This window comes from Chiloscyllium plagiosum, unplaced genomic scaffold (assembly GCF_037043375.1).
Source record: "Chiloscyllium plagiosum isolate Xiang-an unplaced genomic scaffold, Cpla_swu_hap1 HiC_scaffold_15, whole genome shotgun sequence".
In the NCBI taxonomy this organism is placed as follows: domain Eukaryota; kingdom Metazoa; phylum Chordata; class Chondrichthyes; order Orectolobiformes; family Hemiscylliidae; genus Chiloscyllium; species Chiloscyllium plagiosum.
This window is the reverse complement of record NW_028270153.1, coordinates 37,380,290-37,404,319: the sequence shown is the minus strand read 5'-3', so window position 1 is coordinate 37,404,319 and position 24,030 is coordinate 37,380,290. Positions and strand designations below refer to the sequence as shown.

The 24,030-nt window shown below is 36.4% G+C and overlaps 1 protein-coding gene across 3 annotated transcripts in view; it reads left to right on the top strand.

The window, feature by feature from the left end:
- LOC122560111 (brefeldin A-inhibited guanine nucleotide-exchange protein 2-like) overlaps positions 1–21,041 on the top strand; it is a 102,548-nt gene extending 81,507 nt beyond the window's left edge. For all 3 annotated transcript variants that reach the window (XM_087994897.1, XM_043710359.2, XM_087994898.1), the window contains exons 32-39: positions 640–778; positions 980–1,034; positions 1,146–1,260; positions 3,817–3,956; positions 7,379–7,547; positions 8,679–8,817; positions 11,564–11,681; positions 15,695–21,041. In XM_087994897.1, the coding sequence (XP_087851023.1) occupies positions 640–778; positions 980–1,034; positions 1,146–1,260; positions 3,817–3,956; positions 7,379–7,547; positions 8,679–8,817; positions 11,564–11,681; positions 15,695–15,856 (1,037 nt within the window). In that variant the 3' untranslated portion in view covers positions 15,857–21,041. The remainder of the gene's footprint in view (positions 1–639; positions 779–979; positions 1,035–1,145; positions 1,261–3,816; positions 3,957–7,378; positions 7,548–8,678; positions 8,818–11,563; positions 11,682–15,694) is intronic.
- Positions 21,042–24,030: the final 2,989 nt, after the last annotated feature.

Sequence of the window (24,030 nt, the reverse complement as noted above, 5' to 3'; positions counted from 1 at the left end):
GTTTTCCCTGGAGCATTTGAGGTTGAGGGGTGACCTGATAGAGGTTTACAAAATCATGAGGGGCATGGAAAGCATAAATAGACAGAGTCTTTTCCCTGGGGTTTGGGCGTCCAGAACTATAGGGCATAGGTTTAGGATGAGAGGGGAAAGATATAAAAGAAATCGAAAGGGACAACTTTTTCACGCAGCTGGTGGTACATGTATGAAATGAGCTGCCAGAGGAAGTGGTGGAGGCTTGTAGAATTGCAATATTTGAAAGGCATGTGGATGGGTATATGAATAGGAAAGGTTTGGAGGGATATGGGCCATTTGCTGGCAGGTGAGACTAGATTGGGTTGGGATATCTGGTCGGCATGGACGGGTTGGACCGATGGGTCTGTTTCGGTACTGTACATCTCTATGACTCTGTGATAATATCTGTCTGTTTTTCATGGAACAAGTAATACAGAAAGATGTTTTTTAAACCATCTTGGCCTAATTAAATTTTCAGTTTTGACAACTGCATAATTGTATTTACAAGAGATGGTAATTTGACACCTTGAACCAATTTGATTTGAATGGGTGGTGATACATTGAAGTGTTTCTTGCAATTTTCAAGTGATTTAATTCTTTTTCTTTGACCCTTTCATGTCGTTATAGATAATGAACAACTGGCCCGATCAGGAACAAATTGTTTAGAAAATGTGGTCATACTAACTGGACACAAATTCAGTCCTTTAGTCTGGGATAAAACCTGTGCTTGCATGCTGGGCATTTTCAAGACCACTATTCCCCATGCGTAAGTTCAAGTTGCCATATATCAAGATGGCTGTAAAGGTTTGTGTGCTTTTTTTTCCAACATTGACAGTTTAACTGAATCCGGAGGTACTATAGCCATTGCATGAACACTTCACGCTCACTTTAAATACCCAATCAATTGTGGCCTGATGGCACCTTTTATTGACTTACTCTGATTATCTATTTTGTGTTTACTATGCAGCCTTCTAGCATGGCGACCCACAGGCATGGAAGAAGAACCTTCAGAGAAGAATTCAGTGAGTGTAATTTGAATCAAATAATTACAAGGTCTGAATGTCTAAAGACTGCTTTTCTTTCAAAAAGTGCTCATTATTCTGTTATAACTTAGACATGTCTCATTGTTAAAGGATTTGGAAGTTGATCGTCAATCAGTCTGCAGTACAGATCGAAACCTTTCTGAAAAAGGTCAAAGCCAGATATCTAACACCAGTGATGAAACTTGGAAGAATAGACCACATGCAAGTAAGTTATGTTTTTGTGCTCCATGTTTTCTGTTTGTTAAATATTCATGGAGGATTTTCCTGAACAGTTGGTTATAAATATCTATTTGTTCTAGCTATGTATGAATACTCTTCAATTGATAAGCGTTGCTGCAACAAGCACTAATAAGTATAGATTCCAGTTGAAGTAACAAAGGCTACAATCTGAGTCTTGGAAAAACTTTAAAGTCACCCTTCTGCATAGGGTGAGGAAAAAGAAGTTAACAATCCTCCTGCTTCTGCTGACTGTCGAATGACTCATGTCAGCAACATAATTTGGGGTTAATAATCACATTCTTCTTAAATTTTAAATGTGTGAACAGCCAGAATGCTGGATTTTTTTGCATGGTATCTGTATATTGATTAATTGAATTTTCAAATTCTCCTAATCTCGTATCATGTTCCGTATTACATCCAATAGCAGGGAAAAAATTGACTCAGCAACTTGTCTATGCAACTAATGACTGACTGTTTAGATGACATGTCAGCATCCAATTAATTCTTTTGAGTTGATGCATGCTTTTCTCATTTTTATTCTTTTGATAGTATGTGGGTCTTTCTAGCATTGTTGCTCATCCCAAATTGCTCTTGCTGGACCGATTCGGAGGACAATTAAAAGTCAATCACATTGCTGTGAATCTGGAGTCAAATATAAATCAGATCACGTAAGAATGGCAGATTTCTTTCCCTAAAGGACATCAGTGAACCAGATAGGTTTTTATCCAAACATCAATAGTTTCATGGTCACCAATACTGAGAATAGCATTTATGATCCCAGCTGATGGTAGTCCTGACTCCAGAATAAAACCAGGCTTGATAGGCATTAGTTTTGTTTTTGCAGTTTAATAATATTATTGGTTAGTGAACACAGTCACAAGAAGCTTCCATCGTACTAAACTTTTATTACACATGTGAGAAAAACACAATTTACTTTATACAAATAAGAACTACTTATAATGGTCTTTTTGCAAATATCTAAAACAACGGGCCAACACTTTTCCCAAAACAACAGCCTTCAAGATATTCAAACATCAGTGAAAAGTGACCCTGTTTGCACGATTCATTGTGTACATCTTTTTTTTTTGACCAACTTCTGTGATCAGTTGATAGTCTTTAGTTAATGTCTCTTTTTAAGATCTTTGAACTGTTTGTACATCTTGAATTACTTCTTAGCATGTGTTCTTTTAAGCTCATGTAATCACCTTGTAGCATGTTTTCTTCTCTGACATTTTAAAGCCTTTTGTTTCTGTACCAATTTACTATTCAACTTGGGGATTTTAAAAATGCCTCATTAAATGCATGGAGACAAATTTACCTATAACCCTCACAACTCTCCAGACCGAAAAATGAAAATAAAACAATGTTTCCTCATGTATCCACAATACAGAAATACAAATCAAACTTAAATCTAAAGATGGTTCTGTCCATTTTAAAATTCAAGTTTCCAAAAAAAAATTTCTCAAACATTTATCACATTTTCAATTTTTTACTTAGTTGAATTTAACAGCCACCAGCTACCACGGTTGGATTGCAACTATTATCCTCGAGGGCATTAGCTCAAGCACCCTGACTACATGTTTAGTGACATTACCACTGTTTATAAAAGAACGAGTGAAACAGCTACACCTGATACAAAACTAATCTGATAGTGGTAGCCAGCAATTGTATTAGAATTTCTTCACTACAACTGTCCAAATACATGACCTCTTCCACTTAAAAGGATGAAGGCAGCAAGTGCATGGGCTGCTACTATATGGAAGATTTCTTGTTAGTCATGTGTTGAAAGTATATTTTTATGTCTTCAATGCTGTTAGGTCAAAATCCTGCAACTCCCTACCTAAGTTAACAACACCACAATGCACTGCAGTGATTCAAGAAGGCTGCTCACTTCCATCTTTTCAAGGGCATTTAGGGATAGGCAATTAATTAGATTAGATTAGATTAGATTAGATTACTTAGTGTGGAAACAGGCCCTTCGGCCCAAGTCCACACCGACCCGCCGAAGCGCAACCCACCCAGACCTATTCCCCTACGTTTTTCCCCTTCACCTAACACTACGGACAATTTACCATGGCCAATTCACCAAACCTACACGTTTTTGGACTGTGGGAGGAAACCGGAGCACCCGGAGGAAACCCACGCAGACATGGGGAGAATGTGCAAACTCCACACAGTCAGTCGCCTGAGGTGGGAATTGAACCCGGGTCCCTGGCACTGTGAGGCAGCAGTGCCAATGTTGGCCATATCAGCAGTGTGCAAACAGAAAAATAAATATGGAACAAACATAGAGTTGTATCAGGTCACCTCTCCATATTGAGTGCGTTACATTTGAATAACTTCCAAGCTTCCTGTTGGGTAGTCTTGTACAGCAAGAATGTTGTTACCATCATGTGATTTATCAACAACTCCCATTATGAGAAATTAATGGTAAAATATGCATTTAAAATTTTAGTGCCCTGTTTTTTTAATGCCTGCACTAATGAATGAATGTTGCTTGAACCCTCCAATGATTTAGTGATTTTGCTGATTTTTTTCCAAGAAATATCCGATCAGAAACTCTTTGCTGCCCTCCTCATCAAATGTGTTGTGCAGCTGGAATTAATCCAAACAATAGACAACATTGTGTTCTTTCCAGCAACAAGCAAAAAGGAAGATGCTGAAACAATGGCAGCTGTACAGGTAAAATAACCAATTTACTGAATAAAACTTCCTCCCAATGTCAAATGTTGCTAACAATTGTTAAAACTTCAATCAAATTCTTGCTCCTTCCTGTACCAATCTAAATGATCAGTTGGTGAGTGAGAGTATCTTAATCTGTTTGTATATTGGTGCATACTCCACTCTGGGGCAAGAGCAAACTATTTAAGTATCTGGAAGGTGATACTACATCCAAACCCTGAGTGGGACACTCCCATTTATTATGGCTGTCTGGTTGTTTGTCAGCTGACTTCTAACACTGTGTGACAGGGTGTTTTTATATTCATCACAATTGATCATGGGATAGTTCTTCAACTGGGAGTTTCACTGCAGGATAATGCTGAAACTTGGGCTGGTACACGTGAGAGCATTCAATCCCAGTAGCACACTCCAGTAGAGTTTGCGGTTTGAGATAGAATCATCAAGGAAATGGCTTGCTGTTGAGAGACTGGTTGTCAGTCTCTTATTTCCTTTGTAATCACAAAAGATCGTAGTCCTGTCTATTGAATTACCTCTTTTCTTCCCTTTTGAAGGGCTGCTTTTAAAGTTTCCTTTGCATCTGTACAAGTTAAATTTGTAGCTCTCTCTCTCTCTCTCTCTCTCTCCAGGCAGCAATTAAATGCACATTCACAGTTTTTGTCACTGTATCAGCTCTTTTAAATAGATTTCGGAATTTTAAGCTAAAAATGCCCCCACAGTACTTTGAGGTTTTGACCTGTGGTCATGACAGTGGTCAAGCTTCATTCTGTTCCCAGCATTTAAAATAATATAGACATTGATGGTAAGGTGAATAAAATATGTTTTTTAACAAGTCAATTAGGGAATAAAATAATTCAGTTAATTAAAACACATTAAGTACATATGATGTGTCAATACTTTAGCATGTGAAGACTCCAGGATACTGGTCATATTCAGGGCAAAATATGCCTACACTCTGTTTGTGGCTAGACGTACTTGGCTCAGAATGAGTTGAAAGCCATGCTGCAGTCAATGCAATACGTCAGGGTGGGAAAATTACCTGGATATCTTGGACCAGGAGATTATCACATGCCTTTAGGAAAGGGTCTTCTGGTTAACTAATTGGTTGTGGACAGGTGAGTGTTACTGCAAGTGAGGCAGATAAGGGGACCAAGTGGATAGGAGCACAGAAACCTCGGTCTCTGCAATTGCCAAACAAGTTTGAGGCTTTTTTTGGCTTGCCTGGATCTGTAGAGGTGGGTGAGCTAACTGACTAGCATCAGTGCACAGAAAAGTGATGAAAGCAAAAAGGAATGTCATGGTAGTAGGAGACTGCGTAGTGTAAAGATTGACTCAGGATTTGAGGCATGTTTGCTCACGGCTCGAGAGCATCTTGGAATTAGAGGGGGAGAATTTGGTTCTCGGTTCAATGGTCAAAGCAAGACAAAAAGTAATTTAGCATCATGAGGAACTAGACACTAAATTAAGTCATAGATCCTCCAAGATAATAACCTCTGGAATATTACCTGAGCAATTAGCAAATAAGATGAGAGAAATGAATGCATGATCTAAAGACTGGCACCAGTACTGGGAAAAGTGAGAACTGTAATGTTGAGACCTGAACTGTGCTGGTACTGGAATTCTAGCAAGGTGCATAACTAGGGAATTAGAAAGAATATTGAACTCAATATTGGGACAATGGCTCAAATTTAGGAAGGTATAGTAACTGAAAGAGTAAAGACAAGGCAAGTGCGAAAGATATTAATAGAGGAAATGACAAATGTTATGGGAGAGAATGCAGAGTACAAATCTCAGACTAATTCAACAGATAAGGCTAGAGGTTACGTGAATAATAAAAATGGGAAAAAGGCTCTGCATCTGAATGCACATGGTGTTCAAAACAAAGCAGATAAACTGAACACAAATAAAATATAATGTAATCTGGTAACCATTACAGAGACATGGTTGAAGGATGTGGCACATTTGGACCTGAATATTACAGGGTTCAGGATATTAGAAAGTACAGGTCGCTGTGCTAAAGCAAGGAGGAGTGGGTCTGTAAATTAATGTTGGTATTAGCACAATCCAGTTATGAGGTTATGAAAGCAGTACTAGCTAAAGTGAACTAGCAAAATTAGGTTGAGGGATAAGCCAAAATAGAGATGCAGTTGCAGAAATTTACAGGGATATTTCAGAATTTGCAATAGATACATGCACATAAAGCAAAAATTTCCATGGGGAAGACCCAGCATCCACGGTTAACAAAGAAAAAGTTAGAGGTAGTATCAAATTATAAGCAAACCATATAATTGCCCAAAGACTGCTGGCAGGTTAGAAGGTTAGACAACCATTCTTCGCTGTTCTTTATATACTAAAAAATTATTAAGGATGGAACTATTGGAACTTTTTAAAAAAAAAGTTTCAGTTTTATTCATTTACAGAATGTAGGTGTTGCTGGTTTGGCCAGCTTTTATTGCTCATCCTTAATTGCTCAGAGGATAGTTAAGAGTCAGCCACATTGCTGTGCTTCTGGAGTGGAACATGGACCATAAGATGGCAGTGAATGAACTTGATGGGTTTTTCACGACAATTGATAATGGTTTCATGGCCATCATTAGACTCTTAATTCCAGTTTTTTTTTACATGAATTGAAGTTCCACCATCTGCCATGGCAGGATTCCAACCCAGGAGTCCAGAACATTATCTGGGTACCTAGATTGACATGAGAGAAAGCTAGCTATAGAGAGAAAAATAGTAAGTGTTTCTATAAACATTTTAAAAAGAAGAGTTAACACAGATTTTTCATTTGCGAAGTTGCACATGTGACTGATGCTGCAATCATAAGTGATAAGCCCTAATCTAGCCTTTTATAATCATAGGAATTTCATGAAAGAAGCCACTGAATGTGATTTGGCTCAGATCACTGCCCAAGAAATTTCTACAGCAATGACCTTGAGCCGATATAATTGGCCTCCAGTAACCACAACTATTGTACTTTGTGTTAAGTATGACTCTAGCCAGTGGAGAGTTTTCACTAATTTCCATTGACTTCAGTTTTCCTATGGTTCCTTGGTGCTTTACTTAGTCAAATGTTGTCTAGATGTTAAGGGTAGTCACAGGTGCCCTCATCTCTGGAATTCCGCTTCATATTTAAACCAAAGCTGTACAGAGGTTGAAATCTGAGCAGTGAAGTACAAATTGATCATCAGTCAGGAGCACATAGTCAACAGAAACTAGCTGTTTCCTAACTTGACCAAGGGAATTTGAAATCTACATCAGCTGAATCATTACTTGTGACAGTACTAGAGGCTTAAGAATAGGTCACTTGTTTGCTCACACTTTATTTGTTGGACTAGGAAAATATGGAAAAGGCACATTACATTTACATGTCATTGGAGCAAGTACATACGTGTCATGAATCTATAATCAATTGTTTTTATGTACAGAGGGATTCACTTGATGCTGACGTTCATATAGATACTCAAGACCAAGGAATGTATCGATATATGACTTCACAGCAACTTTTTAAACTCCTGGATTGTCTTTTGGAATCACACTCATTTGCAAAAGCTTTCAACTCAAATAATGAACAGAGGACAACATTATGGAGAGCAGGTAAATACATATTAGCAATTAAAAATGAAACTCAATATCTTAATTTTGAACAAGCTGCATTAATCTACTTTTCCCTGCTATGTTGCATTTGAACAGTAATACTTCATTTCACTCACATTTATAAGTAAAGTAGTTTTAATTCAATCAGAAGCTCACTAAATGCACTCCGCTTTATGAAACAGCTATGGAACTATTTAGGTGTACTTCAAACCCAAATTTAGTTAATTCTGCAGGATCTGGTTTAAGTCCATAAATTTAGCTTTTGTTTTAATCAAATATATAATTAAACTCCATTTGCTGTATGAATTTGGCTATTCATTTGCTAGCATTTCACACTTGGAAGTAAAATACATTTCATTTGGAACATCATCAGCATAAACAGTTCTGCGTCCTAACCAGAAACAGTTTGTCATTATTAATGTGGAGAACTTGCAAAATGGGTGATTTGGGTTTTTTGGCACCGCCATCCTAATTGTTTGGGCTAGGCATATTATTGAGAGCATGAATTACAGATTTATTTTCAATATGTTCTTATGAAAGAGCATTGATCAGGATACTTGGCATCTTTCTGAATTGACAGACACTGGAGGAGAATGCAGACTAACTTTTAAAGAAACAGCAACAGTTTTGAAAGATGTAATTTTTGTAATGTTGTGACAACTCTATCCGCACCATAGTTGCAGATATAATTTATTGGACAAAATGAAGATCGATGAATACAGGTGGATTACACATCTATAATTTGGATCCATACACTGATGCTGCCAAACTTGCTTTGTTTCCCAGGACTTTTGTTTTTATTTCAGATTCATGATACTTTGCACAGTTTGCAAGTTAGCATATGCTTTGGATTTCTCACCTTTTCTGTAGAGAGATTTTGTGGTCATTCAACACTCCATCCTCGACTCCATAGATTGCACTATTTTTTTTTGTTTTTTATTGGATCATTCATCCCAAGCACACATCTAATTCAAGGCAGGTCAATTTGGTAAACTAATGTTTTTGTGGAAACTGATTTCTTAAAAGGCAGAGAAAGTATATAGAACTCTGTGTAATGACAGCATAAAATTGGTTACTTATTATCATATAATACTAAGTGCAGACTTTGAATTCCTTTACTACTTATTCCAGGATTTAAGGGCAAATCTAAGCCTAATCTCCTAAAGCAGGAAACCAGCAGTCTTGCCTGTTGTCTTCGTATATTGTTCCGTATGTACACAGATGAAAATCGGCAGGATTCTTGGGACCATATTCAGAAACGACTGTTGAAGTATGAGAATTTATTTGTTTTTTTTTTTGTTTTATTGTTGTACCATATTGTCAGTCATGAAAGCTGAGCAAGATTTGAGGCCCTGTCATAAATTATGCAGCATTACAGAGATTACCTTCATGCATGTGTTCACATATCTGTGCTGTGCTGCAAAAGTTTTTAATTTACGTATTTAGCAATACTAAGATGACTATTTGATGTACAGCCAATGGCAAGTGCTTTGGGGGTTTGTCCTGAATTTGTGAAAATGCTCCATTTTATTTGGTTTGACTTCTTTATTCCTGGAGAAGGGCTTATGCCCGAAATGTCGATTCTCCTGTTCCCTGGATGCTGCCTGACCTGCTGTGCTGTTCCAGCAACACATTTTCAGCTCATATTTGTTCCTTGCTTTGTAGCAACAATAATCAGAAAAGTAGCTACCTTTGACTTTCTTTACACTACATTGAATAAACATCCAAGACTAGCTGATATGTGCATGCCTCAGAAATGCAGTTTAATTTAGTTTGTTCTTGACAAACAAAGGTCAATTGGCACCATCACTCTGTGATCACAAGTTAGTGAAATATGATGAGTGATGGTATTCACCTCATTTTAATTTAAGCAGTATCCCATACTCTGAAACACGGAAAAATGTTAAAAGATTTGGTTTGATCAAGAAAACAAGCTTATTGCACAAAAATGAATATAACCTGAACTAAGCCAAGCTTTCTAAATGTAGAAGAAAGTAATGTAAAATAAAATATGCTAGCTCCATAAAGTAGTTTGCAAGATTACAAAACACATGGACAACAAAATACAGAAAACCAGAGAAATTTCCCTTTTGTGCCAACTCTTTAGGTTTGACTTTACTGCTTCTCAATCCCAAGAGTTGCGCAGCCTTTTCCTTTCACATGGACAACTTTTTAATGTATTAATACAAATGTTTGTTCCTTGTTTCTAATAATTGATGGTTAATTCGAAGCTTTTTTTTTATGTCCTTGTTTTATCTTTCAGCTGGTTAATGTACCTAATTGTGTATTTACTTCGTCGACATTGTAGCACAGTACTATTTTTCAGTCTGTCTAATGGTGTCACTTTTTCAGCAAGTGTCATTCCTTTTCTAGATGGTTAACACCTGTTTCAAATTCACTTAAAATAATTATGACATACTCATACCATATATTGTATTCACTAAAGCTAATTAACAAAGTAACAGCTCTATACCATTCACCAATATACAAATTACAGATCATAGAGGTGTCTGTGTATATTCATGCTTTAGGTACTTAAAAACTTGAATATGCCAAAGGACTCCTTGCTGATATGCCACATTGTGCCCTCCATAAAATTCAGATCATTAAGACCATAGCCCTCTGATATATCTGGGCTGTTGTAATTCTGGTTTATTATATGTTGCCTAAGTCCTGAATTTTGTGATTCCCTTCCTACACTGCTCTACCTTTCTCTCACAATTTAGTCATAGAGATGTACAGCATGGAAACAGACCCTTCGGTCCAACGTGTCCATGTCGACCAGATATCCCAACCCAATCTAGTCCCGCCTGCCAGCACCTGGCCCATGTCCCTCCAAACCCTTCCTTTTCATATACCCATCCAGATGCCTTTTAAATGTTGCAATTGTACTAGCCACCACCACTTCCTCTGGCAGCTCGTTCCATACACATACCACCCTCTGCGTGAAAAGGTTGCCCCTTAGGTTTCTCTTATATCTTTCCCCTCTCACCCTAAACCTATACCCTCTAGTTCTGGACTCCCTCACCCTAGGGAAAAGACTTTGTCTATTCATGCTATCCATGTCCCTCATGATTTTATAAACCTCTGTAAAGACAAGGGATTCCTTAAAACCTACCTCGTTGACCAAGCTTTTGTTTACCTAACTCAGTATCTCCTTATGTGGCTCACGTCATATTTTGTTTTCTATTCTTCTGTTGTGAAGAATCTTCTGATATATTGTTGAATTGATGATATAAATATAAGTTGCTATTGAGGAAGTAATATTTGAAATGAAGTCTTGGATGGTCTAGAAGATAGTGTACCCATATTTCCAAAAGATATTTCTACTCAAAGATTTTGAAAATTGTTGCTGTAAGTCATTTTTTTTAGTAGTTATTCATGCAATAGGGAATAGCAGTTATTCATCTGAGTTCTTCTGAATACATGGTGATGCATGTTCTCCCCCACTGAAGAGTAGCTCAGGCTACTTCAAAGCGCCTTTTCGAGTAAATCATTTTGGAATTAGACTGGAGTTACATTCTCAGCCAAACTGATGAGTACAGCAGATCTCTTCCGAAAAGAACATTAATGAGCCAATTGAGTTTGTAATAGCAATTCATTAATACCCAGGGAATATACCAACACTAGTGTTTTGTTAGATATATTTCACATGCTTTCCCTTTTGTGTATTAAAAGGAAGTGATAATTCAGAATATTTCTAACTTGTTGAATTCTTATTTTCAATGCCATTCATATCTTTTGTGACTTTTTGTCTCTGAGCAACCTCTCAATATTGCAGTTTTTTAAAAAAGTTTTCATTTTATGTGTAACTTGGCCTAATTCTGTTGTATTCCGTGGATAACATTTGTTTGAAGAACAAGCAATATCTTACCAAGACAGAAATCATGTTTTTTTTAACGGGATGAAATCCAAACGAATAGTTTCCAAATGAAAAAATTTCCCCTGGGGAAAGTAATGTTAATGTTTGTCAGTTTTTCAACTGTCATTTCATAGAAAACTTTGTTTTTCACTAGTGTTTGCAGTGAGGCCCTTGCCTACTTCATAACACTGACCTCTGAAAGTCACCGTGAAGCATGGACAAACCTGTTACTGCTTTTCCTTACAAAGACACTCAAAACTAGTGATGAAAAGGTAAGGATGAAACTTATTTTGTTCTACTATTTATGTGCTTGAAAGAGTTAAATCACATGTAAAATAACAAGAGATTACTTTTATAGTTTTTTTTAAAATCTGTAGGGAAGTAACAGTCAAAAATTAATCTCATTCGAAATGTGGGATGGGGACTTTAAATCCAGCACCTCCTATAATTGTTGAGAACCAATGTAATTGTAAGATGGTGACCACACTCATTTCAGTGAACACTAACAGGCTTATTAAACTTAAGAATTTACAAGGTACCCTAAGAAAGAACATCCTTCTGGAACCTTACAGACTCAGACTCAAATTTCATGTCTGTTGACATCACAACATAACTACTGAGCATGTGCGTAAGGAACCATTATTTATAGCAAGTGTAACCTGCCCTTTACTTCAGTCTCCTACTAAGGTCTCTTATGGCATCCCTTTTAGCTGTTAACATTTATCTCTTTACTCTCACCATTCCTCCCACAAGTCTCCTTTGCTTAAAGCATTCAGCTTCTAGTGCACTCACAACTCCCTTGGATGTACAGGATGTACATGCTCCCTTATCCTCTGTGAAGGTGAGGGCAGGTGTGTGGTTGGATACCAACTTCACTGTTGATAACAAGAACATAAGTGCATCATCATCAATATGGAAGTAGTCTCTGGATCAGGATCAATTAAAAATTGCTGCATGGAACTCAAGACTGTTTGCCCATGTATTTCTAAACCTTTCTTTTTTCAAACGAACATTTTCATTTCATAGGTCTTTTCTATCATGAACAAAGGCTTATTTCATTACGTTTCTCTGCAAACTTAAATGAAGACTTTTGCTTTTGTTCTGAGGGTTTTCTTTTTCGAATGTAAGATCATTCATTAATTATTTTCCTTGATAATATTTCACTGTGATCTTTGAACATGCAATATTTCTGTATTAGAGAGACTATTTCCTCCTTTGAGGTTTCTCTTTGTTGTGTCAAATGTTTAAGAACACTGGCCATTTTGCACAGGACTTTTGAAAATCTTGTATGTAATCTTTTTCAGTCTTGCATTGTGACACCTACTAATTAGGCTTTTAGTCAAGAGTCTCTGAGGTAGTTTGACTACTACAATTTTTGTATAACTTTGATTTAATTGGGCTGCTTTTTCAGCTCCCCTTTAAACTTCTCCAATATATTTGAGTTCTGAAATGTCTTGAGTCTGCACTTCTGCTTTTTTTAAACTTGAGTGTTTCTATGGCTTCATGATGGAACTCAGTTTGCAGATTTGAATTGGCTGTTCTGTTAAGAATATCTGAATGTTTGAGGCTCATTATGAGCTGCTGGGACTAGGGTGTCTGCACTTTGCAGTTGTTAAGCACATTTAGCTACAACATTATCAGGTCTTTTACTGTTAGCTGAGTTTCCTGGAACTTTGCTAAGGTTTTGGTTGTATCTAATGGGTATTAAGATGTAGTGAACAGCAACTTGACCTTTCGGATGTTGGTATTTTTCTGCTTCCCTTTGCTTTGTTGGCCTTTATCACAGGAAGAAATTACTTCATGTATTTGCAGTTGCTGCTGTGTCCTTAGTAAGGTCTACAGTTGTGCTCTTCAACAAAAGGGTGACTCCCTTCAAGAGGGATGTCAGAGCCTTCACGAACTGAGATGACTTCTGCTTCCATTAAATCAACAAGATGACTGGAGCTTTGTTCCAATAAGGGTCAGTTAGCTCACTTGGTTTGTGAAGTAGAGTGGTACCAACAGCACAGGTTCAAATCCCATGTTGGCTAAGGTACCCGTGAAGGCCCCTCCTTCTTAACCTCTCCCCTTGCCCAAGGCATGGTACCCTGTGGTTAAACTTGCCACCAGTCGTCTCTCTAATGAGAAAGCAGCACAATGGTCCTCTGGGACTGAGAACTTTACTTCTTTTCTGTACCATCAGTTCCAGAAGGACATTGCCCTCTTGTAGCAGATGACCTTTCAGCTTTCTTTACAAATATTTTGAGCCACTTTTTTTGAGAGAAATTAAGAGTCTGTGTTACCACTTTTTGTATTCCTGGGGCTGGAGTGCCTGTAATGGAAAGTGATTCCTGGTATCTTGAATCTATTTCAATGTCACCATTGTCACTAAAAGAAAAATATTGAATACTGTTGTCTGCTAACTGAAGAATGTTTTAAAGCTACGCATGCAGCTCCATTTAATAAAGAAGTATAATGATTAGAAATGAGATGACTGATTTCGATGATGTCAGTTCCATTAGCACAAAGTGTCTGCTCTCTAATTTTGATTTTAACTCCAAATGACTCAATGTTGAACAGCAGGCGGTATGAGAATTTTGACCGTCAACAAGCATTTGAAAGAATCAATACATCTGTATCTGTTCCAATTTACAGTTAGATTGTTAGCCATTAACGCTGATATGACAGCTTAGAATTCATCTTGTAGATCTATGCAAGCAAGGATAAAGTGATACAGTGGGCCTACCACATCCTCCAATAAGAATTCATCCTGTCCCTCTACTGCTGTAACATCCACAGACTGTCTAATTTCTGTGGTTGCTATTGCAGCTGTGATTTGGTCTCTGTCTTGGCATTTGGGTCACTCGATTAAAATGGGCTGAATTTCCAGCAGTGGCATGTCTTAATGGCATCATCTGCATAATAATTCTTTGTGCTTACTGTTGACAAAGACCTGTAATCTACGATTCTGTTTTGCTCCTGTGTACAATTGTTTTTGCTGAAAACATGCTGCATTCCCTACTGTCTTTTCTCTGATGCTTTGACAGCTTTTATGCATGCATTTCCCTCTGATAAGGGATGAACCTTTAAAATCTGATGCTTGCTGCTTTCTGTAGCTGCTGAGTTTCTCTTAAGGTATTGCCTTACTTCTGTGTTTGGACTGTTGGGCTGGTCGTCTTCATCTGCATCACTGTGCCACTTTGCTTAAGGTGATCTTTACCATTGGCTTCATGATCTGACAATATGGTTACTGACTGCCACCATGTGGCAATGAGGTCTGTTTTCATCGAAGCGAACATTAACGGGCTTTATTAAACATAATTACTTACAAGATATGTGAATAGAGGATATCTTTCTGAAACCTTACGGACTTTGATACCTATTCCATGTGATCTGAAGTCACTATGACATGGCTGATGTGCACATGCATAAGGAGCTAGTCTTAAAGTAAAAGTATGATTAACTCTGCAGTGAATCAAAAAGGGTAACAGCGAAGGTGAATAGCAGGAAAATAAACATTACAACCACTGCAAGCAGGACAAACTTAATGCCCTCGTCTTTCATGTACATGATTCCAGAATTGGTAAAAAAAATTTTTAGCAAAGAACAAACATCTTTGAAGTACTGTTCAAGCTGATTTTTTTTTTTTGTTGTTGCTGTTTCTTACCGTTCATTTTTCCATGGGGTTTTATGTCCCTATTCTTCCTGATACGAAATGCAATTTTGGGGTAAGCACCCATGGTTCATCTTGAAAGTGATATTGATGCATGGCCATGTCAGAACCAAGTCTGAATCTGTTATCCTGTTAGTATACACACATTTTGGATCTGAATTACAAGCCAACAGATAGAAATCCCATCCATTGGTTTGTTTTCTTTTAATTTGCTTTGTTGCTGGTTAACTAAGCTTAGTATACAAGAAAACTTGTAAAATCAGATTCAAACTGTGATTGTGTGTAATATCAAATACTAAACGTGTTAAGTAAGCCACTGCTTGAAGGAATGTTATTAAGGATAAGTTGACATAATTAAACACCTGCAGAAAAATAATTAGAGGATCTTAAAGATAAAACCAGTTGAAACCAAAAACGAGTAACAACATTGGCAAAAGTGCCCTTTGGTGTTTGTGATTTGAAGTGATATCAATGGTGATCTATAAATTTTATACAGCCAACTAAGTTGCAAGAATGGAGTAGTGAATGACCGCCAGATTGACGTGCAAATTTTAGTTCATTACATTTATAAAAATTAAAATATTTATTCCTTTAGTCTGTGCTTCTGACATTTTATTTTGTTTTCTTTTGAAGTTTAAGATCCATGCATCAGCATACTATCCATACTTGTGTGAAATTGTACAGTTTGACCTCATCCCTGAACTGAGAGCAGTTTTACGCAAGTTCTTTCTACGCATCGGCTTTGTATTTCAAATATGTCATTCAGAGGAGCAGCCACAAGAAGATGCTACATAACAAAAAGTCAGCATGCATTTCGACTCCAAGCCTGTAAATTGAATCTCTGTAAATGTATTACCTGTTGTAGTCAAAGAAACATGAAGTTTGGAGCTATTTTTAAACATTGTTAGATAAGCCCAACATAAATGATGTGCAGCTTGTATAATTTCCTGAATCCCTGTGCATTTCTATAATTTGCTTTTATTAACTTCTGTTTGTCTTAATGGAATATCTGCATTATTTCTAATATGTCTTTAAAATACCTACTTAAAACCATTTCAAGGACTTCAATTAGTTATGTATGCCAACATTACGGGACATTACTGACTTAAACAGTAAATATTCAAGGTAAATATATGGTTTGGACACAATACAGTGTAAAATGAAGTTGTTAATATCATGAAAACATTATGGTTTCAGTGCTTTTAAATTAGTAACTGTTAAACCAAGAAATGTATAATTTTGAATTATAGTTGTGACACATCACAATTAATTGCTTATTTTGAGAATGTTGATAATTGAAAGATGCTGAGAATTTGAGACAAAAGTGGCAATTTTCAGTTCAATATTTCCTCATTGCACAATTCCATTTTGTTTTGAGTGAAAGTGATGAATCTCAGGTGTTTCTGATTTCTGCTTGCAGAAATGCTTTGGAGTTTGCATATCCATTTCCCTCCTGTAAATTATGACGATAGATCTTAGAAAAGCACAATTATAAATTTGCAATAAGGAAACAACATTAATACCCTTTGAGAATGAAGCTTGATTTCAACTTGGCTGTTTTAGGACAGAGAAAGGAACATTGCAATGTACAGATTATACACAAACTGTCCCACGTGGCAAAATTTCTTAACTTTGTGTTGCTATGAATACCCAGGGAAATACAATCCTCTTTTTATCTCTTAACTAATGCGCCATGAATCCTGTAGCATCTCAAGGCCAAATCCTGCAGCATGAGAATGTTCATTGTGTCTCAAACCTACAGGATTTGCCAACATCTCAATGTAATTATTTTTATAAAACTACATAAAAGCTATGCTTTATACTGTAGGGAAACTACATGTTTAACAAATGAAAAATAGTTAGTTGTGCTTAGCCTCTATTCCCTCACAATAACTGTTCCTTAAAACATAGCCTGACTCTGCACAATGTATTAACGTGCAGCTAGATATTAATAGGGTATAACATAACTGGCAGACCAATATCTAATGTTCTGAATTGTATTTTTGCTCACTGACATTAATCTTCGTGCCTACGTGCTGATGGGTAGCTTGTTGATCTCCTTGGATTTCATCCCCCAGTTTACTTTTTCAAGTCTTGTGAATTTCGTGAAAACAACACATTTTGAACAGATCTTGATAGGTCCTTTGTATATTACTGCAACCTAATCATAAAGTGCAGATGTCAGGCAGCCAGTTAGAAAAACAGTCTAAGTCTGCAACATTTAACAAATCTAAGACCTGTGTTTTTGCAACTGACAATGCAGAAACTTCACTGATGCTACACTCTGTACAATAGAATTATGTATTTCCCAGACATTTGATATTTATTACAATTTAACTATGTAAATTGGGTAAAAAAAAAACTATTAAACACCTTGATTAGAAGCTAAAAGTCATCTTAATTTTTAATTAAAATTCATGCATTAGGAATAGTTGATCAGATATCTGTTTCAGTATATTTACATTAGAACTCAAAAGATAAGGAAGAAAATCCGTAGTGATTGCTGTGTTTCACACTGACTTCCACTTAAGTGTAAATTCCCACAAGCCTTTCTCTCAGCTGTTAAAGCCAGCATCGGTAACATACCACACTCTTCAATATCAAATGGTAAAAAGAGTTGAGGCAGAGCCCTTTTTTTTTGTAAAATGGGGTAAATTAATGATGTAAGATGCTTACCTGAAAGGATTGTAAATTTTCCCCGTTTGTTTAATTTATATTTTAAGTGCAAGCAAATATTCTAGCATTTATATGTAGAATGCTGTGACTTTACAGAAGTTTTGAAAATGTTGGTTTGCTTGAAGATTTGTATTAGCGCCAATGATCTCAGTCCACAAGTGTGAAGTCATACTGATGTACAGTTGCATAAGCACTGTTTGCACTTTTGACCAAAGAGCCATTACAAATTTGAGAAACTATTCGGTGGGGAGACATCAGATTATTGAATTATAATCAAGCTAAATACAATGTTACCACTGCCCTGTCTGAGAGCACACTTCCTATGGAATGAAGATTCAATCTGGGATTTCCTGATCTTCATTTATCTCTGATCTTTGAAACAGCTGTAGCGTAAACGTATATAAATTGATACTGTTGCTTCAATGATTCACCAGCTATAACTTGGACAAACCACCAAGCTGAAATCTTATTGCAATGAATGTCTATAATAAATCAGATGTTTACCATACATTTGAGCAATTCTTAGGTGGCTGTAACACCTCAGGAAAAGCTTACAATCTTAAACACACCATGTTGTCTCGATTTACACTTAATACATTGAGATTGTTAGAGAGGATAGTTTTAACTCGTGAATATGTATTTGCTGATTGAATGTGCTCTGTTGATGAATGAGGACATCAACACAAAAATAAAGATTGCAATGGAGGAGTTTAAGTCAGTAGGTCTAAGAGATTATGATAAAATATCTCAAATTATATGGGAATTAAATGTTTAAAATCACACAACACCAGGTCATAGTCCATAATGTTTTATTTGGAAGCACTAACTGTTGGAGTGCTGCTTCTCCTGATGAAGGAGCAGCACTCCAAAAGCTAGTGCTTCCAAATAAATCTGTTGGACAATAACCTGGTGTTGTATGATTTTTAACTTTGTCCACCCCAGTCCAACACCCACACCTGCACATCCGGGAATTAAATGTGTATTTTAAATTGCTTCACTTGTCATATTATATGTGCTATGGGCTTGACCATCAATGCAAATTCTTTTAAGCAGCTCCTTTCTAAAACACCATGTCAAAAAGTATACTTGCAAATCATCATCAAAAAGTAAAAATGAAAGATTGTAATTTAGTACTAAATTTGGCATTAAATGAGCATCAAATTAATTTCCACAGATATGCATTAAATGCAACCAATATTAGCATTAGGTATAGATTTTTTGTTTAGCTAGAATCCTACTTTTTTTTCCTGATTCTGGCTTTGTTTGATTTATTTCATTGGTGTGGGCAGTGGTCATATATTTAATGTGTTTTTCTTTTAATAATCAGGTAATTTAGTTATGTAATTGACAGAAAATCACAGCAGTACACTCAACAATTCTGTTCAAATTTATACTTGCATGTTATGTCCACCAATAACATTTATAACTAGTGGAAAAGCTTTTACCATGCAGATGTGTAAACGTATTTGCTTATAGTTCTAGAGAATTAGTTTGTTATCTAGCTCCATGAGCCTTGTTCAATATCTATTCCTGCAATTGATTCACTTAGAACATTTATAAACTTTCAAAGAGCTAAAATAGCTTGCTGATTTGTGACATTTTGCAAAAATATAGATACTGCTGCTCGTGTCTCTTGTATGATCACCGTAGCCTTGCAATGCTCACCACCTAGAGCATAACCACTGAATATAAGCCCCAATTTTCGTGAAGAAAGATGAACACTAATGTAGCCAGATGTGCTCAAATTCTGTGTCAATTTGTGTCACTGGTTTTTCCTACTCAGTAAAATTGCTTGCAGAATTTGCCATGTATTACAGAACATTCAGAGGTGTTGCTGCTGCTTCAGCAGTGCTGATGAATGGTGAAGCCATTGTTCCTCATTTGCTTTGCTGCTCTGAGGCTATTGATGTTGCAATTGGAGATGCAATGTAACCTCAGCAAGGCACCAAGTACTTTGACTATTAGATAAGACATATTAAACACTTTCATGATTTGATCTTGTCTAGCGGTGCTTGTGCTATCATAGTATCACACTGAATGAACACTGACTTTCTTTTATTATACTTAGTTTTGAATGTGAGTTCAAGTATTCTGTGCAACCAAGGTAGGGTAAAATGATGAACAGGTGACAGTTGCATTTCAGATGAATGTACTCTTGTATCATGAGTTGTTACCGTGGTCATCTTAAGTATTCTTGCCAGTAAATTACATTTTGTATATCGATAAAATATCATTGCATTAACCAGTGTTGCATTTGTTGCTCCTTGCTGTTCCTAAAGACATTGATGAGCTACGAGAGGCAAGCATTAAAGTGGGTGATGTTAAATCATGTGTCATTCCAGTCCTCACCAATGTGTATATCTGTGGATTTTCAAAGAGGGATCACTGATTCGTGATCCTGGCCAGGGTCTCTGCCTTTCCCTCTCTAACAACTACAATAAACTCTTGACTGTCTCCAGCTGTGATCACCTAAAAATAGAACCTTGCTATTTTCTATGACTTTGTACCAGACCAGGTAATGTATTTTCAATGAGTCCTCAAGCAAGACTATTCTCAGGTTATTTCATTGAGAATTCCCATTTTAAAAAGCAGCAGATCCCAGGCTGTAATGTCAAAAGAAATCTTTGCACCCTAATTTAAATAAGTTTGATTGCTAAGATTAAATTTCTAATTTGGTAGTGTTGTCGTGTTGTATGAATGTATATGCTAGAACAATCTGTTAATTTTTTGGCACCACTGAAAATATAGAGTGTGCTTTGGTTATTATCCCAGAAATTCAGTTAATGGAAATGATATGCCCATGGTGCAAACTAAAAAGAATAACTGAATCCTGAAAATTTGAACTGATGATTACTGTATCCAATCATAACTCCATTTTGGTGTACTATTTGGACTGCTTGTCCGCAGAATGTTATGTTTACATATTTAAGTTCTAATACATTATGGAGACAATGTAAAAGTAATTATTCATAGGTTTTATGAATTATATATATATTACTGTGAAATGCATTTAAGAATATATATAATTTAAAAGCATTCCTTGCCACTGTGGATGTATAAATATTTTGAAAAAACAGATCAAATATATAATAAGGAATAATTATTGTAAAGTTTTCTATTTCAAAATATTCTGTATACTACTGTACTGATTGGAATAAGAATCCATTAATAAATCAATGAGGTTTTACACCTATGTTACTCACTACAACTGATGATGAAAGCTCAATTATTTGCACTGGTGTGCTTTTAAGTGTATGTAATAACATGATTTATGTAACAGATTATAAAGTTATTGCTGATTCTATCTGCAACTTTCTTGAGTTTTGAATTTCCACAGTCTGGAACTTCATGATTTGCCATATCCCTCACTCCTGCATGACCAACAATCTTGGTTGAAAAAGAAATGTAAACCTCCTAGGAGCTGGATGTCCCATACCTAAAAATGAGATGCCAACCTCGACCCAAGATGACTGCTACTAAGCAGCATTCAAGGGAGTTGGGCAGTCTATCACACAGTAGATCAGAAAGATTAACCGTCTTCCAGCATTCAAGCCTCAATAGTTGAAGATGGTTGATTAACCAGAGGAGGGTCCATAGACATGCCTGTTTTCAGTAATGACAGAGCCCTGCATGTCTCTAAAACAACTGAAAGTATTAAGTGGATGATCCAGCTTGATCATTTTGAGGTATGCAATATAATAAATAATTTTTGAAAATGTCATTTCCCCCATATGATAGCAAGAAATATCAGAATACAATGAAGGTTATAGGCCCTGACAAAACACTGCTGTAGTGCTGAAGATTTGTGCTCCAGAACAATCCCTGCAATGAACCAAGTTGTTCCAATGCAGTAGACACACTGGAATCTATCAGACAATGTGGAAAGTTATCCTTGTGTGCCCTTACCATAAAATTGAATCCAAACAACACCCTATCAGACTACTTTGAATCATTAACAAAGTGGAAAGTGACATCAAGTTTAGGTGAGAGTGACTGCCTTTGGTATTGAGGAAGTATTTGACTAATTACTCTTCATAAGAAACCAAGCTGGGCCAGCCATATAAAGGCTGTGGCTACAAGAGCAGGCCAGGGGGAATTGTGGGGGAAGTAACTCACCTTGTGACTCCCTAATGACAATGTACTTTTTACAGGGCATCAGTCAAGTATGTGATGGAACATTTGCCAAGATAAATGCACACCTAACAACACAAATTAAACACCATTCAGCCCATTTGATGATCACTCCATTTACCATCTTAAACATTCACTATGGGGTATCATGGTAACAGTGTGCATCACCTACATATATTGCAGCAACTTTGAGTCTCTCTCAACATCACTTTTTGAACCTATGATTAAGGAGGACAAGGTCAGTAGATGCACAGGGTCACCAGCATCTGCAAATCCCCTTCCAAATTTCATACCAGCCTAACCTGACACTATATGTATCCTTTATTGTATCTGGATAAAAATGCTGGAGCTTCCTAGCAGCAATATGGGTGTACAGTAGTTACTTTACCTGGACCACAGTGCATCAAGAAGGCAAATCATTATCTTTGAGGACAATTAAAATGGGCAGTAAATTTTGGCCTTGACTGCAATGCTCATGTACCATGAACAAATATTTTTAAAAATCCACAATAACGTTTCTGATCAGTTTTATATAAGATACAACTGAAGTCCCAGATCAGAGTGATCTAAGACTTTTTAAGACTCGAGACAGTTCAATTTTTTTTAGATGAGGTTACGTGCATTGTTTTTCAAAAAAAAAGTGTTATGGCATTAAACTAAACATCATTTGGGAAATAACTTGATTAGTTTTCTATAATTAAGAATGTGAGTTGGATGGATGGCTAATTTGCGATTCAGTGATACCAACAGCATAGGTTAATTCCTGCACCAACTGAAATTAGCATGAAGACTTTCCTTCTTGATCTCCCCCCTTGCTTGAGATGCAGTGACTCCCAGGTTAAACTACACCAGTTGTCTCTCTCTAATAAGTAAGCAACTCTATGATCTAATAAGACAATAGTGACTACTTCATTAAGGATGTGGTAACTATATCCTCAGATCTTTTAGATATGCAGAAGGCCCTTCATTAACTTCCTGAGCCTGGACAGGGAAATGTTTGTCTTGTTACTTACAGACTTCACGAAGGCATGTGATCTGATAATCATCAAATCCATTTTCCTGACTTCTCATAACCTTCGATTCTCTTACTGATGTTATATGCAGTTAAGTCAAAGACTGTGGATACGTTTCTGAAGACTACATTACTTTAAATTCCATTTCCTAGTGTGTTTCCAATTGAGAAGTAATAAGGCTTTTGGTATGTACTTTAACTTTAATTGTAAGATCTAACTCAATTATAATTATAGATTGAGTTTGAGAGAGCCGATCTAAGGTTTATTTGTCATGATTAGTGATGAGCCCGAAGGCGCAAATTTGTTTTCACAAGTTTTACAGCATTTATTATAATAATTACAATAGAAACCATACTTAATAAAAGCTGTGGGTTTCAGCCTCTGGTCATGTCCATTCATAACAGGTTGACTGAGCACAGATCTCTTCTTCTGTTCTTCTCTCTTATTTTATAACAAACTGCTAAGCACCTTATTTACCTGTAACTTAGTAACTACTACCCCGTGTGCATGACCAAAGGCATCCGGAACTTTAAATAGTTTATTTGAGCATGACCAGTTCATGGTCAATCTTGCATTGGTTAGTCAACACCCAATTCCTGATTAGCTTATTTTAAGAAAAAAGGTTATTTTAGTGACATTACTTCCTACTGTCTTCTCATTCATTCTTTAACATGTCAATATTTTAAGGTTATCTCTTTTATAACAGCTTGTCTTAGTTTACCAACTCAAAAGTTCTTCACCAAAATAAGGACACACAAATGAGCAATTTCTGTCTCTGCGTGGAGTATGTCATATCACCTCCTCGTGATTGACCAACTTTCTGAATGTCCCATACATCTGGATGTTCTCCAAAATCGATCAATTTCCTTTAACTACAAGCACCATATATGACTCCACAATAACTGTTGATACACAAAACAAATTAACACTCAAAATAACTAATACATCCAGGCTTATTACATATTTTTGTGTATTACCCTAAGTTTATATCAGATTGAGCTATAAAACAGCAAAAAGACCATCAATGTTACTTTTAACATAGCTGTATAGTTTTTTTTACCTACTGAAACAACTAACTACAATTAAAAATAATATAATTCCTCATTTGTTCAAATCATGGCAAAATAATTATTGAAAATAGATCAATCC